Source organism: Coturnix japonica, chromosome 20 (assembly GCF_001577835.2).
Source record: "Coturnix japonica isolate 7356 chromosome 20, Coturnix japonica 2.1, whole genome shotgun sequence".
Taxonomy (NCBI): Eukaryota; Metazoa; Chordata; class Aves; order Galliformes; family Phasianidae; genus Coturnix; species Coturnix japonica.
In genome coordinates this window covers 9414330-9430280 of record NC_029535.1, presented here as the reverse complement: position 1 = coordinate 9430280, position 15951 = coordinate 9414330, and the positions used below count along the sequence as shown (strand labels likewise).

The 15951-nt window shown below is 47.2% G+C and overlaps 1 protein-coding gene across 11 annotated transcripts in view; it reads left to right on the top strand.

Moving 5' to 3' along the window:
- Positions 1–15951, top strand: part of ZBTB46 (zinc finger and BTB domain containing 46) — a 36640-nt gene that overhangs the window by 10641 nt on the left and 10048 nt on the right. For 5 of the 11 annotated variants that reach the window (XM_015881912.2, XM_015881911.2, XM_015881910.2 and 2 more), the window contains 3 exons: positions 1623–2592; positions 10532–10813; positions 15714–15886. In XM_015881912.2, coding sequence (XP_015737398.1) covers positions 1623–2592; positions 10532–10813; positions 15714–15886 — 1425 coding nt within the window. Of the gene's footprint in view, positions 1–1622; positions 2593–10531; positions 10814–12958; positions 13367–15713; positions 15887–15951 lie in introns of those variants that run through there. The other 6 variants (XM_015881915.1, XM_015881913.2, XM_015881920.2 and 3 more) reach the window with 6 other exon arrangements.

Genomic DNA, 15951 nt, shown 5'->3' with positions numbered 1-15951 from the left:
CTTCTGAAATAGGTTGCTACCAGCAGCAAGGGGAGCCCAGCCACACACTGAGCTAAGCCCAACGAACATCTAAAGTGACAAAGAAAGAAAATGTTGAGGAATGGGGTAATTTCTAGCTGCAGGACATTAAGGAAGAAATCCAGGAGAAGCTGTTGTTGCATAAAAGCACAGTGAAGATATTGACAAGTATTCCTGATGCTAATCTCTATTGAATTGAGGAGGGGAAAGTTACCTTGCAGGAGACAATTATTTTTCCGAGCAGATCTGGGGAGATGCTATCTTGTAGCCTGGATTTTGATACCTGTAAAGGAAGAGCAAAAGGAAGTGCCAGATCTGGAGCCTTGTGATCATTGCATGGCTGTGTTGTGAGATGTCTTGCATCTCCCTCAGCATCACGTGGCTACTGCAGCTGGTGGAGGCAGGATTGATGATGGACAACTCACTTGATCTTGCGTGGCAATTCATATTTCCTGAGGGAGCTAAGCCAATTCTTCAGCTCCTAAAAGTAGATGCAGCAGTGGTTTCTGGAGTAAAGACAAAACTGAACTGTCATTGCCTTAATAGGTGGTTCTCCCAAAGCTGAAGATGGCTGTGAAGCCTTCAGTGCATGGGTTAGAGAGTGTCTATGCTGCCTGGGTCTGACAGAGTCTTTCCAGGCCTTTAAAGGCCATTTTACAGATGGGTTCTTCATGTTCTTGCTCCTCAACTCTGACTCTTGGTTGTCTATTCATTGAGACAGAGGTGGCTGGAGCTGAATCCTCAGGTAGGTCTGTGTCACATATGTAGTGGCATTTGGATAGTGTAGGGCTATGCTGCTGTTGACCACCTTCACATGAAGACAAGCTTTCTTTTGAGCTTGATTCTACAGAAGAGCTGCACGAAGTTAAAGCACACGAACCTCAGTTCTGCCTGTTCGTGTTGCAGGGAGGAGGTTGGCTTCTGGAGGTGGTATTAATAGCACAGGCAGGAGCATGGTCTTAGGTATCTGTGTTCCCTGGTGCTGGAAACCCTCCTGCACACATCAGTGAACGTTCCCAGTCGTGGCTGCCCTAGGCCTTTCCTTCTGCTGCTGGTTGCTTTGAAGAGATGGGGACTGAAGGTGGATTTGATCTGGGTGTGTGTTGAAAAGTTGCTGTGAGCTCGCTCAGCCTTGTTGGTAGCACTTATATTTAACCACATACCCTTTGGGACTCGGGGATTTTGTTTTTAGCAGCAATCACCAGTATCCTGAATCCAGGATTTGCCTGCCCATGGTGACGCTCCCAGCGCTCACATGTATTACAGAGATGTGGGCCTCAATGTCAGCTTCACAGCTGGAGCTTCTTATGTTGGGACAAATTCAAGGTTTTGGAGGAAAGGAAGAGTTCTCCCTTGCTCTGTAGGGCTGGAGCACCTCTCTTATGAAGAATAGCTATGAATTATAGCATTTTTTTACCCAGCATCTTTGGCTGGCTGAGAAAACTTGGGGATGTAAAGCCAGGGAAACAACAGGTTTTACTGCAAGGTTGAAAAGGTTGTGCTTATAAGTAGCTGGGATGTACCTCCTAACAAATGTGGTACAGATTGGGATTGATCTGAGCTTGTTTGGATGTTGTTACACAGTTGTTTCCTTCTCCATGCAGGACTTGTGGAAGAGGAAACACAAAGACTTCCAGATGAATAACAGAAAGGAAGATATGGAGATTGCCTCCCACTACCGGCACCTGCTTCGGGAGCTGAACGAGCAGCGGCAGCACGGCATCCTTTGTGACGTCTGCATCATTGTGGAGGGGAAGATCTTCAAGGCTCACAAAAACGTTCTGCTCGGGAGCAGTCGCTACTTCAAAACGCTGTACTGCCAGGTACAGAAAACCTCCGACCAGGCCACGGTCACCCACTTAGACATTGTCACTGCACAAGGCTTTAAGGCAATCATTGACTTCATGTATTCTGCACACCTAGCGCTGACCAGCAGGAATGTCATCGAGGTGATGTCGGCTGCCAGCTATCTGCAGATGACGGATATCGTGCAGGCCTGCCACAACTTCATCAAGGCAGCTCTGGACATAAGCATCAAGTCAGATGCCTCGGATGACCTTGTGGACTATGAGCTGGGAGCCCCCTCCAGCAGCAGCACGGACGCTCTGATCTCGGCGGTGGTGGCTGGCAGGAGCATTTCGCCCTGGCTGGCTCGGAGGACGAGTCCAGCAAACTCTTCAGGAGATTCTGCTATTGCCAGCTGCCATGAAGGGGGGAGCAGTTATGGGAAGGAGGATCCAGAACCAAAAACTGACAGCCACGAAGATGTTTCATCCCAGTCTCTTTGGTCTAGTGACATGGGCTATGGGTCGTTACGTATTAAAGAGGAACAGGTTTCTCCCTCTCATTATGGAGGGAGTGAACTGCATTCTGCCAAGGATAGTGCAATACAGAACGCTTTCTCAGAGCAAGGAGTGGGGGATGGCTGGCAGCCCACAGGGCGCAGGAAGAACAGGAAAAATAAAGAAACTGTGCGTCACATTACACAGCAAGTAGAGGATGACAGCAGGGCAAGTTCTCCAATGCCATCTTTTTTACCTGCCTCAGGGTGGCCGTACAGCAGTCGAGACCCAAGTAAGTCATTCTGCTTTCATGGCTGACATGAGAAAAGTTAATTGCATCTGTTTATGGTACAGTCTTCACAACTGTGGGCAATTAATGGATCCAGGGCTGCTGGTGATGTTGGGTTTGGTGTTTTTTCCGTAAGGACTTTAAAGAGTGTGTGGCATTGAGCTCCCTCAGGCTGACTTGAGAAATTCAGCCTGTGATAGGGGTTAGCCTACACTTCATTGCATACTGGAATCCAAGAGGGGTAGGTGAGATTGTATATATGCCTCTGTTCTCAAATTCAGGTGAAAAAAAGAAATATAAACAGTAGTGAAAGTCTGAATAGTCTTTATGGGCTGAAAAAGGATGTGTAAGTTGCTTGCATACCAAAGTTTGACTGTGGCTTTCATTGGCATTTAAATGAATGGGTAACCCTGCAAATATTGTCAGAAGTACTACATTTTACAGTTATCTACTGCAGTAGGCTTGCATGTAATTATTCTAATTGGCTGATGATAAAATCTTAACAACTTCAGTTAGAAGAAAAATGTGAGATAGCTGAAGATAACAGTGATTTGTGATGGATCCTGGCTTTGCAGTGCACGTGTTCCGGGGTTGTTTGAAGCAAAGGCTCGATATGGAGTGCCTGGAATGCCATTGGCACTTTCATTTTCACTGCATCCCTTAAAACCAACTCAAACACTTGTAGTTCTGTGAGGTGTGTGGGTTTGGGACAGGTATTTGAGGCAAACCATGTGTGTTGGAGCGACAGGAAACAACTGCAGCACTGGTCTTAGCAAGCTGCTTAGAAATGGAATGTTCTTCAAGTTGTGCTTTTGAAAGGAGTGCCAAGAGTAGGAGATTGTGTTACTAGAAGCTGAATGATGTCTACATTGTTAAAGTCCTAATTGTGAGGGAATTGAGCAGAAGTGCCCTTTTCTTTACAGCTGTTTGCAGATGAAAGTGCAGCTCCTGGTGTTGACTCAGTGTGATGCTGAGCCAGCGTGGTAACGGGCACAGCCCAAGAGGCTGTTGCAAATCTTGTCCTAAATGCAGTTTCCGATGAGAGAGGTGTTTGTGAAGATGGAAAAGGGCGAGTTGAGCGCTGGTGGCTGGGGGAATTGTTTCAATATTCCACTCGTCCTGATTGAGCAAAGGGAAAAACTGAATGTGAGGTGAGCGGAGCACCAGGACTGAGGCAGCACAGGGCTGTGTGTGTTGGCAGCATGTGGGCACTGCTCTGAGAGCAGCTCTGTGAAATGGCCCTGCTGAGCCTCAGCTCCTGGCGTTCCATTTATTCATCAGCCTGGGAAGTGAGCAGAGATGGAATTCTTCCTGTGTGAGCTGCTGAAGGGTGAGAAGAAGTGTGCAAAGAACACAAGTGTCCCTGCTGCCCCAGGCACTGCTGTCCCATTGCCTCTCTCCAGGCAGGAGGGTCTTTGGGTCTGCTGAACACCACGTGAGTGTTCCCCATCTCCAGCAGGTGGAGGCAGCCCTCCTGCAGTCTGCTCTCTGCAGTTGCAGAGCTGCTGGGTCCCACCCAGGTGCTTGTTGGTTCTTTTCTCTCCAAAGCAGCCAAGGTAGCATACCTCCACATAGCTCCACACTTAGCTCCAAGACATGAGGGAAAAATGGCACGTTTCTGGTGTAAAAACAGTTAATGACAGCTGTCTGTGCTGTGTCACTACCATGGGGGATGTGTGCTTTGCTCTTGAAATTTCATCTTAAGGTTGTGTTTGAATTTGGTAGTGTTGGGCTTTGCTCTGTAAGGCAGATTGCAGCACCCTGCAGTTAGAAGCGTTCCCAGCCACGTTGCACAGAGCAGAGACAAAAGGGTGCCCCTGTGCTGAGGAAGTGGGTGCAGAATGCTCTTTCATGAGTATGCTAAGAAAAAAGTTACCTCGAACTGTGTCCTTTGAAGCTCCTTTATCTTTCTGGATCTATATGGTTATTTTAAGATGCTGCTTGTGAGATCTTCTAGCTCCGCATACGGGATAGCCTGGGTACCCTTTGCAAATGCTGTCTTGCTGGAGGACTAGCACAGACCTTCTGGCAGCACGAAGCTAATTCAGGAGAGTTAATCAAACTACAGTGTTAGCATCTTCCTCCTGACATCGTGCCAGGTAACCTCTCAGTCCTCCTTGCAAGCAGCCCCACATTTCAGCAGGATGCAGGCAGTGTTTTGGAAGGTGGATCTTGCAAATGACAGGGGCATCACACTCTGAATTCAGCGAGGGGCAGCAGCTGTAAGGGAGCACTTTGTGGCACCATACAGGGAAGTTCACTGCAGCCACTGAAACTTTGCTTTGGAGACAGCTGCCCGCTCATTTCCACTCAGTGCTGGGGCTTCTTATGCTGGTAGCACATCTAGAGGGCCTGGCTGAAGGGCTGGTGGTGTTTCCAAAGCTCTCACTAGCAGAGCTGCTTTTGCCTTTCTGTATAATGGAAAGCACTGTCACTTGTGGGGTGTCTCTCGAAGACTTCATTGATGGTTTTATTAACGTGTTACTTCAAGTGCAGTCGCTGTGAATCAGGATTAGATTTCTAAGGAAGGACTCCCACGCATCTTCTGAGTGTTTGCACCCTAAAGCTGTAAGTGATTTTATTCTTTTTTTGTGCCAATTGACTGTGAAACGATGCTAATTAATCTCCAAACAGAACAGTCATTTTTAAAGATGCTGCAGCTTGGGAACTTCTCCCTTTACTTGGTTTAAATGCAGTGAAAATGCTTATTTGTTCTGTAAGAAGAGCTTTATATTACCCATACTGGTGACCTTCATGGCAGGGGTGGACAGGGCTTCATCTTCTGACCTCACAGGGATCCAGGTCTGATGTTTCCCATCCAAGTCTTTGATTCTGCCCAGGTTACCTCTGTCTTGGAGGTGATGCACTGATCCCAGCACAGAGCAGGGATCTTCTGTTGCTGTGGGACATCGAGGGGATGCTCCAGTGGGACAGCAGTCTGATCACCTGCCCAGAGTGTGATGATGTGTTCATCTGGAGTGATGGGAGTCTGCAGAATGGGAAAGCTTTTCTCCTTTGGCAGTGTTCACATTATTCTTGGGGTCTTGGCTGTGTGCATGTGCACTGAGCACCTTTAGACAGTGCCAGTGGTGTTGCTTATGCTGCGCTGCTTGGCAGGTGTTCTAGTCGTGTGATGGAGTAAGGGTCTGAAATCCTGTGAGCAGGGGAAGAACTCAGTGTGGTGTTGGTACCCAGGGTTCGGCTGTTCTGTTCAATTATTAGAGTGCAGCCTTCATGGCGATAACAGTTCTGAGCTCTGTTATTAAAGGGTTTGGTTGGGTTGTTTTCAAATCTGGAGACCAAAGTCAGTGCTTTTCAGCCCGGAATCTTACCCATGGCTACACCCTGGCTGCAAAATGGTTCCACCCTGCACAGCTTTAGCTCTGAGCTGTGTCCATTTCCTCTCCCCACCCCACTCTCCACATTCCCTGTGCTCCAGAGCCCTCCTCCTCCTCTTCCTCCTCCCCCCAGTCACAGCCCTGATCCCATTAATCTGCTTTAACTCCCGAGATCCGAGGCGCTTCCCCTCTGCTGAGTGCCCTTCTCGCTATTTTCTGTTCCCTGTGCCAGGATTAGACCAACAGCCTCCTCACAGCTCTACTGCTTTACCCTTCTTTACTGCAATGCCCAGCAGTGAGAAATGAAAGGTTGAGCATTTTGGATCCCACTTTGTGATCATCTGTCTTTCACTTTTGCCTTCGCAGCCTTTGTGTTCGCAGGGAGGAGGGATTCCTTCTTTAGATGCAGCGAACCAAAAATGCAAACTAATATTGCTGTATTGGTCTCAGCTTTGATTGTGGTCTGGGAGGAGATTTCTTATAGGCACTTGTTTCAAAAGATTAATACTTGTTCTGAAGGATTTGGAAGTGATAATTATTTGGCATGCTGTCACATGCGAGGACCACTTCAGTATTTCAATAGCTATAGTTTCAGAAAGAATTAACTCACCCCATGTAACCATTTCCATCATTCCAGAGGTGATATATTTTTTTAAGACCCACAGATAAATGCAAGGGGTTTCCCAGCTGCTATTTGCCTGCAGCCCATTGCTTTGAAGGCAACAAAGCTGCAGATACAGTGATGCCTTTAGAATGCATTGATGCAAAGTCAGGTCCTGCTTCTGCGAAGGGGAAAAGCATTGCACGTTAGAACCTCTGTATCTCTGTAATTCCTGAATTGTGACTCTGGGGCTTCTTTGGAACATGATGAGCATTAAATCCATGTGTGCACTGCTATGTTAGTACAAGTGCTGCCGATCACAGCTGTGGGTCGTGGCGTCATTTCTCTCTGTAAACATTGCCTGAGAGCACTGGGCTTTGTCTGACAAACAGCCCGTTGTGACAGCGTGGTGAAGGATGGTTCTTGGGCACGGGGCTGGCAGAAATAGAAACTCGAGGGATATTTTTAGCAGCTGTAAAAAGATGGTCGTCGTGCTGATGGCCCAGGCATCATGTTGTCTTTGCTCAGAAGGAAAAGGCCAGGAAACAAAAGAGCTTTTCCTCCTGGGAGTTTACAAATGGTTTGTGTCATTTGCACATGAGATCAAGCTGCATCTTCCTAAATGTGGGCAAGAAATGTCATTCCTGAAGTTCGACATGTCAGAGGTTTGTCTGGATGCTCCATACAGACCCATGGGACAGCTCAGAGCATCATCATTGATTTCATCCAGCTTTTCTCTCAGGTCAGCCCTTAACAGCAGGAGGAGTTAATGGCCAGCACAGGAAAGCTGAGTTTCAATGACTCCGCTTTCCCTTCGAGCTCTATTTCCACCCCCATGCTCTCCTGCAGTTGTTCTGGTGGAAGTGCCTGTGCAACCACAAAGTGAACCAGATTGGGGAACTGATCCGGGATTAAAAATAAACTTTTTTTTTTGTGATAAGCCAGGCTATTTTTAATGGCCATCATTTCCCGTCTCAGTTTCGCTTTGCAGCTATGCAAATAGTTGAATACAACTGAAGGAGCAGCAGAGGGATGCAGGAATGAGCGTCTGGGGCGGGGGAAGCTGCTGTTGGCATCTCTTCCCTCGCATCCCTCTGCCCTTTCTGCTTGTCACACTATGAAGGAAGCAGTGACATTTGCCACCCACCCCTCAAGCCATCCAGCTGTGTCAGAGCCACCAGGGACAGCACAGTGTTGATTGCAGGTGGCTCCAAGCCTGTGTCCTGTGATAATGGAGGACTTGGTAGCATGGAGCAAACCCTCAGCATGTTGTAGGATGGCAGCAGACGGCGAGGAATGATTTTTTGGAACACAACAGTGCCAGAAACAGCACGGATTCAACAAGGACAAATGCAAAGTCCTGTGCATGGCACAGAATAACCCCGTGCATCAGCACAGGTTGGCAGCCAACGAGCAAGAGAGCAGCTTTGCACAAAATGTGTTCTGGTGGTGCAAGCTGAGCAGGAGATGTGTGCCTGGCAGCCAGGGAGTGCACGTGTCTGGGCTGTGCAGTGAGGAGTGGGGAAGGGAGAGCAGACCTAAGGTTGAGGGCCCTGCCTGGCCATCACCTGCTGCAGGACTATGGAGACCACAGGGATGGGTTGGGGTGGGGGATGGAGAGCACTGCTGGTCATCTGTCTGCAGGCAGAACCTTCACAGGAGACCTTAAATACTGAGAAAGCAGTAGCTGAAGCTCCATAAGCCAACAGAGAGGTCATCTGTTTTACTTCATCAGGATCAATGGGCATGCCAGGAGTAACCTGTCTGTCAGTATGTTGTTAGTGCCACCGGTGTGGGAGCAAAGGGAGGAAGGAACCGGTCTTTTTCTCTTAAAATAGCAAGCTTAATTATCTGATGGAAGTCATTTGCAGCATTTATGCTTGACCCACTGTGAATAATTGGGTAACTTACATTGTTGTAAATGAACTTAATCTGTATAAAATATTCTTGTATTTAATACGCAAAGCATCTTCTGTACTATTTCACCTTCAGCAGCCTTCATTTCGCTGCAAGAGAAAACGATGGGGAATGTTGAATCATTGAACAGAATCATTGGGGTTGGAAAAGAGCCCCATCCCGCCCCACTGTGCCCATGGAGTGCCACATCTCTATAGAGCCTGGATGCCTCCAGGGTGGTGATGGGCTGATAGTTGATCTTGGAGGTCTTGTCCTTGATTCTATGAGATGGAGGCATTCTTCTGTGCATGACTGTAAAGTGGTGGAGTAGAATATGGCCTCTTGCATTGGAAGGAAAGAAGTCCATTTAGGACTTGCAGCCTGGCAGAGTATTTCCTAGCTCAAGTCAAGGAACTGCTGCCTTCAGCAGATCTGCTATTGGTACATGGCATCACCTTGGTTTCCTCTGCAGCCCTTCCCCAGGAGCCCCATGCAGAGCTACTTCACTTGTGAAGCACTTCACTACAGCTTGGTTTCAAAGCTGAAAGCTACCTGAGGCTGAATCCCTTACAGTGACAACCTTGATGCTGATGCGCTATAGTTGGTAGGCTGCTGGCTTGGCTTTGTTTTTCTGATGCCTGCATTTGTGACAAGATCTGAGCTTATGTATCTTTCAAGTAACATCTTTCTGAATGGCAGTAGTGGTGACCAAGTGTGGGTTTCTGTACTCAGGCTTCCAATGATCCTTTTTGTCTTATGTTTTTGTGTGTAAATATGAGCTTTCCAAGATAATATCAAAGTTTCAGGGATGCCTTTTCGGCTTTTTTAAAACCACATCAGTGAATTATTAATCCAAGTCAACAGACTCATACAGCTTTTCTAAAGCTTCAACGCTACGGAAAGCAGGCTGCTGTAAGAGAATAACTACCAAATAATTAATTGCTAAGGAGACTAATGAGCTCAGCACTAATCCCAGGGCAGCTCTGGGGCTGGGGGTGGATCAGAGGCATGGCCAAGGGCTGGGAGCTGCAGTGCTGTGGGTGCATGCTGTCCAGGTCCTGGTTTGTGTGCTTCTGCAGAGCTCCAGGATATGGCTGGATTGCTGGGCAAGGACAGATGCCTTTGATTCATGTCATTCTTTGGCTCAATCCCATTAAAAAGAGCTGCATCCCAAAGAGAAGTGGTTTTGGAATCTCGGGGAGAGGAACTTGATGACTTTTTGGGTTTGGGTGTACGGAGAGTCCTTATGTCACTAAGTGGATATTGGTTTTGCCGTAACGTGTATTTGATTAGGTTACTGCAGCTATAAATACTGTGAGCTCCAAAGCCTCTATTTCACCACCTGCCTCTAATCTTGGCTTTTGAGGAACGTTTAATGCATTGTTGTGGTTACAATTAATCTGTGTGTGTTTTAGCAATTAGTGTCCGTGTGCAGCCAACAGCGGCACGTCGTTTAATGTCCATGGGCAGCTCTGAGATGGGACGGGAGGAGGGGAGGGATCTGCTGCCCATGGGGTTGGCAAACACCTGGATGGGGCTCCTGCAGCTGTCCCTGCTTCAGCTGGGACGTGTTCCTGTTTCAGTGCACTTTGATTTGCTTTCTTCACCCTCTGTTGGAGCAGCTGTTGTGTTTTAAATTCTCGTAACTTCCCTTTATGTGGAAATGTTTGGAAAACAAACTTCATTATCTTGTAGGAGAAACGCATGTACCTGTTAAGGCTTGTGCTCAGTTGCAGAGGTAGTATGGGATACATACCCATAAATAAAAGTCAAAGGAGGGAATAATGCTGATAGCACGTGATTAGGAAAACCAAACACGGGTGGACGAAGGTGCTCTGCTTCTGCAGGTACCAGGCAGAGGAACTGCAGTGCTCGAAGCTCCCCATGAATGGGACAGCAGCCTTTTTTGGTAGGGAGCTTTTTGGTTTGTGAAGATTACAGATACAGAAAAGAGTTCCTTCACATCAACAATCACACTCAACCTATCACAGGCTGTTTGCTGATGGTGTTCAGTACTTTCAGTGGGGGGTCACAGTGTGGTTGGGGGTCACAGATGGATGTCAGGTGTACACAGTGCATCCTGCTCATGGCATTTCTCCTTGCACAGGTGCTGATGTGACGGCGGCGGAGCCCAGCAGCTCAGACAGCCGGGGGGAACGGCCAGACCTGTTTGCACACACTGAGGAGCAGCTGCTGGGTGCTGGGGAGGGCAGCTACCTGCCACAGCCCCCCCTGGACAGGGAGGATGCTCTGCAAGCTGCCGCCGTCGCCAACCTGCGTGCAGCACTCATAAGCAAGAACAGCTTGCTGTCGCTGAAGGCCGACGTGCTGGGCGACGACAGCTCCCTGCTCTTCGAGTACTTACCCAAAGGCACGCACTCTCTCTCTCGTAAGTTTGTGGGTTTGTGTTGTTTGTTTATTGGTGCTTGAAGTGGAAGCGTTGGCGAGAAGAACAAACAACACGGGTCGCTGTCCTGTTTGTTACTGCTGTTGTGTTCGCATCCGGTACTGAGCTCTGCTTAATCGCACTTGCCGTGAGATTTGGAAGCCTGTGTCTGGTATTGATCCAGCTTGAATGCTGACTGCTGACTCTGTGAGAGGAAGGCATGTGGGGCGTGCGTGGAGCTCCTGTTGTCAAACGTCTGTTGTTCTTGTTTGCAAAACCCTGGTTACCAGCAAAGCGCAAAGTGCTGGGGTCCTTCTGTAGCTGGAAATGGTTCGAATCCCAAACTGACTCGTGTTGAGAGAGGATTGTTGCTCCTGTTCTCATAAAAGCAGCTCTGGTTTTGTGGATCACGCAGTCCTTCCTTTCTGCTGTTTATGGCTGGACCTGTAAGTGATGAGCAGCCACTTGTGCATGAGTGGCTCTGTGGGTGATTTGTTGGGGACAGCCGACTTGTACCAGTCTGTGCTCAGTGCATCTCTTGGTGTACTTCTGTGTTTTCTTCGTCTCTATTGTAAAGTAGGTTGATTCTCTACTGCACAAAGAAAGAGAAGGTATTAATGCTCTATTTTAATGATGCTTTCTGAAGATAGGATGTGATTTAACACAGTGAGCTGTGAGTGCCTGAGTACTATCTGTTAGTTTCCAGCAGAAAAAGTGTTTTAATCTATACAGAGAAAATGGACCGATTAAATGGCATGAAAATTCACTTCAGATATCTGTTGTATTTTGACTTTCCTCAGTGACAAAGCAAAGGATAACTTCCAATGATTGATTGGGTGTACAATGAAGGGAAATAACTGGACTACACGATGTCAGTGTTGGAGCCTCTTTTCCTTTCCCGTATCTGAATTTAGAAAGAAAATAAAGTTTTTTTTTACCTTATTGTGCTGTTTAAATATCTGGGGGATATTGCTAACACAACATTCCTGTTGTTCCTGCAGTAGTTCAGTGACTGTCAACAATTAAGCCAGATGTAGAGTGTTGCAGGTAGGCTGCTGCTGGGCGTCCTGTGGGCTGGTGGTGGGGTTGTGCAGAGTGTGGCTGCTGTAGGGCTGCTGTGATCGATGCTGGGGGCTGTGATTGATGGCACCTGGAATCAGTGGCTTCGTCTTCTGTCATGTTGAAGTGGAGTGATAATGGGACCATTCTCCATCTGTCATCTTGCTTTTGGTTGGAGCGTTTTAGGTTTTCCTTTGAAGCTGAAGGACTGCTTGGCTGAAAGATAAATGAGTGCAAACCAGTCATGCAAACCAGACGTAACTTTGGATGAGAAAGTTAGAGATTCCTTCACCAGCTGAGGAGTGGGGTTCTGGTGCAGGCACAGGGTAGGCAGGAAACCAGCTGGGTCTGCAACAGAGCTGGATGGGTTTAGCAGTGTGGGGAACCCCGACGGACTCAGGAGCGTCCCCTTCACTCTGTGGTTTCTGGTCCCTTTATTGGTACTTGGATTCTGTTCACCTCAGCTTTAATTATCTTTCTGTAAGTGAATTGCTTAAGACAAAGGGATGATTTGCTGGCTGTGTCTGCAGCTCTACGGCAGCAGTCGATATGGCTGCAGCTGGTTCAGGGCTTTGTTTGTATTACTTACATTATTCAGATCACAGACATCTACTTCTTTTAATCACCTGAAGTTATTCTGATGCCACTGTCTTGTTTTTAAGCGGTCCTTCTTGAATACGATATGACAGTAAAGCGAATGCTGAGAGTGTAGGGATCCTAAAACACCGTCTGGGTTGGTGCTTGCTTTGTGGGTGTTTCTGGTGCTTTTTGTCAAACACAATTTGAGGATATTGAGTCATATGGGTTCTACCCTCCCAAAGAAAAAGGGAGGGGGAACAGGAGCATGACGACCGAGGTTCTTTTTAAATACCCAAACCATCACTGTATGTGACCATCGTCATCTGTCTGATTAGAAAAGCAAGCACACCAATCTCCAGAGCTTTTAAGTGATTAATCTCTCCTGAGTTAAAAAAAAAAATACCCTATTTCTGATCTTAACTGCTCTCACTGCGTTGTCTTTGTGTTTTCCTATGACGCAGTGAGGAGCTGACTCATGCAGTGGCTTGAACACTGGTTTTTCTTTTCTAGAGGAACAGCCTCAGTTGTGGTGCAGCCCAGAGGAGCACACGATGCACACTGAACCTGCTGATGGGCCGTTCCTAAGGGGACATCAATCTCAAAGTTACTCCATACATTTCAAGTTGGAATTTTACTTCCATGTAGTTCACACTGCTGTAAAAGTTAATAGAGGATATCCCAAGGTTTTCGTTTCACTTTTCCTAATTCACTGTATATTGTTCTGATATATGAGGTGTGAAATTACTTAACATTCAGTAAATGGAAAATGAGGCACAGGATGTGAAGAGCGATTTTTGTCTGCATCAAAAGGAACGTCACTGTACTGCTGTGCTACAGCCAGGCTGAAGAACAGTGTTTCTGAAGCCAACCAACTCAAACTGGCTTAAAAGCAGGAGAGAAAGTTCCTGTATCTTGTTGTCTGGGTTGGATGGATGGATGGATGGATGGATGGATGGATGGATGGATGGATGGATGGATGGATGGATGGATGGATGGATGGATGGATGGATGTGTGGTTGGGTTGGCTGGGTTGATGGACGGATGGTTGGGTGGCTGGTAGGGTGACTGGATGGATGGCTGTGTGGATGAGTGGTTGGATGGATGGGTGGTTGGGTGAATGGCTGGGTAGGTGGCTGAGTGGCTCTCTGTGATGTTCATGACACATGCTTGAGATTGACTGCTGCTGTGCAGTCAAAAACGTGAGCATAGAGGTTTTGGAGAAAGAAATGTGAGTTATTTATGGGCAGCACCGATGTCTTCTTGGGTACTGCTAATTACTGAGCCTGCGTGGCTTGGTTTGGGGCTGTTCTTCTGATATGAGGTTCAGCTTTCCCCTTCTTTACATGGTTTTGGGGCTGTTGGTTATTCTTTGCCACTTTCCAGCTTTAGCAGTGCTGGAGCTCCTTGGTGGGACAGTGCTGAACTTTGGTAGCGTTGTTACGTGTAGTTACAGCACGGCTACAAAATCTCAAAGGCTTTAGTTGGATGCTTTTAGATGTTTTTGCCAAGTATAATCCAAAGAATGAGAATTTTAATACACTTTAGGGAATAAGTTGGTTAATTTACATCTTTGTTTTCTCCTTTATTCTTAGTTTTGTTTTTTTTCTTCTAAAAGGAAGCGTTTCAGATTGGGGGTGGTTGGGTTGGGCTGCCCCAAGGAGCAGCTCCCACCCTACACTGCACTGCTGCTTTGTGGGTCTAAGTTTGGCTTTTCCTGTTTACCCTTTTGCAACTGAAACTGTTTATAGAAGCAATTCCTATGGAGCTTGTTGTGCGAGCGATTGCATGGCACACAGAGCTCTTTTCTTTTGGGCAAACCAGCTAATGCTTTATTTTTAGTTAGCAGTTCATCGGAGCCAATAATTTATACTTGCACGTTGTGTTAAAGGAATACATTTTGCACAGCGGTCGGTTTCCCAGCTGGGAATTAAAGGTATTTGCTTTGGTGTGGAATTTTAGAACGGGGGGGAAAACAAGATTTAGGGGAGAATGGGTGTAATTGTAGATGAGATGTGATAACCTTTCCTCTCTGTTTCCCACAGCACCATGCTGTCCAGCTGCCAGGGAACGCTGTGCTCACATAACACTGCTAACCCAGTGCATCCCTGTGCAGAGCTGGCAAAAGGGAAGCGCTTCATTCCCTATTTAAAAGTGAAAATACTTTGCATTAAAATTCAACGAATGGAAATTTCTAAGGGAAAATGGTTTCTCACCGTACTGATCAGAATGGGACAAAACAAAGGGTGGGTTGTTCGTATGGGTTTCTCCTCTTGTCTTATTAGTGAAACCCAAATAAACATCAGTGATTGCTTGAAAAATCACGCTGCTGCCATTGAGTTGTGTTGTTTGAGAGCTGATTTATTTAATAATAATAATAATAATAATAAAGTTTGGGATCGTTCAGATTTAGAAATCTCTGTGCAGTTTCACTTGAATGCCACGTTGTGACCCAGCTCAGGGCATTGTGTTCCAGCACAGCTTCGGCTCTGCTGTTCAGTGCTGCATTAAGGAGTGCAACTCTTGTGTGCACAAAAGTTCTGTTTGTACACTTCTGTATTCGAAATGAAGAGCCTTTATGGCGTAATGCTTTAAATATGGATTTACTTCCATGCAGTGTTTGCTTCTGAATTTGCCTACTTGCTCACCCCAAAAAATAATAGTAAAGAAAAGACCAGCGCAGTGCATCATTACTGTGGTGCAGTCAAGGTGTTGGCTGCTGGTCAACTAGTTGTGATGTACACCGGTCTTCATTTTACAGTCCTTGTTTCTGTAAGGGTTTCTCTTTACTGGTGCAGCTTTGGGGATGTTGTGTACTGAGGGGCAGCAGGTGGCTGTGCTCTGCTTCCATCACACCAGCAATGGTCTCCTGCTCAACTGCAGCAGGATTTTGGAGTGGAACAGCTGTTGTGTGTGACTGAATCGCTTTGTACAACTGTTGGGACTTCTGCTTGCTAGGAATGGTGTCAAAGCCATATATATATCTATATTTTTTCCATCTTTTATAAAGCACTTTGAGATCAAAGCTGTGGTAAATAAGCTCGTATTTTGGGCTCCAAAGCTCCAGCGTCCATTTCCAAGAATCCTCAGTTACACCCACACTTGTGTGTGCATTCTGTGAGGCTCCCAGTGCTGTGTTGGCAGTGGTGCTCCCTGAGAGCTGCTCCCATCCGCCAGCAGAGCCCCCAGTGCCAGGAAGTCTCTGCCCGTCCCTGCTCTGAGCTGGTGCTGGTGCACATGGGTGAGATTCGTTTCCTGTGTTCCCCAGGGCCTGGCACCAACTGGAGTCGTTCCAGGGGTGAATGTGATGGCAAAGTGGAAGCTGCGTCCCCCCCGCTGCCTGCAGCACACCTTGCCACTCAGAGCCCCCCCGCCAGCTGCTCCTCTGGTGGCATGTCACCAGAAGCCACCGCGAAAGGAGAGCTGCCCTCCTCCACCCAGGTAAGATATGGGGAGAAAGGCAAAGGCGTCGATTGAATCCAATTACCCTCAGTCAGGAGTGCTTT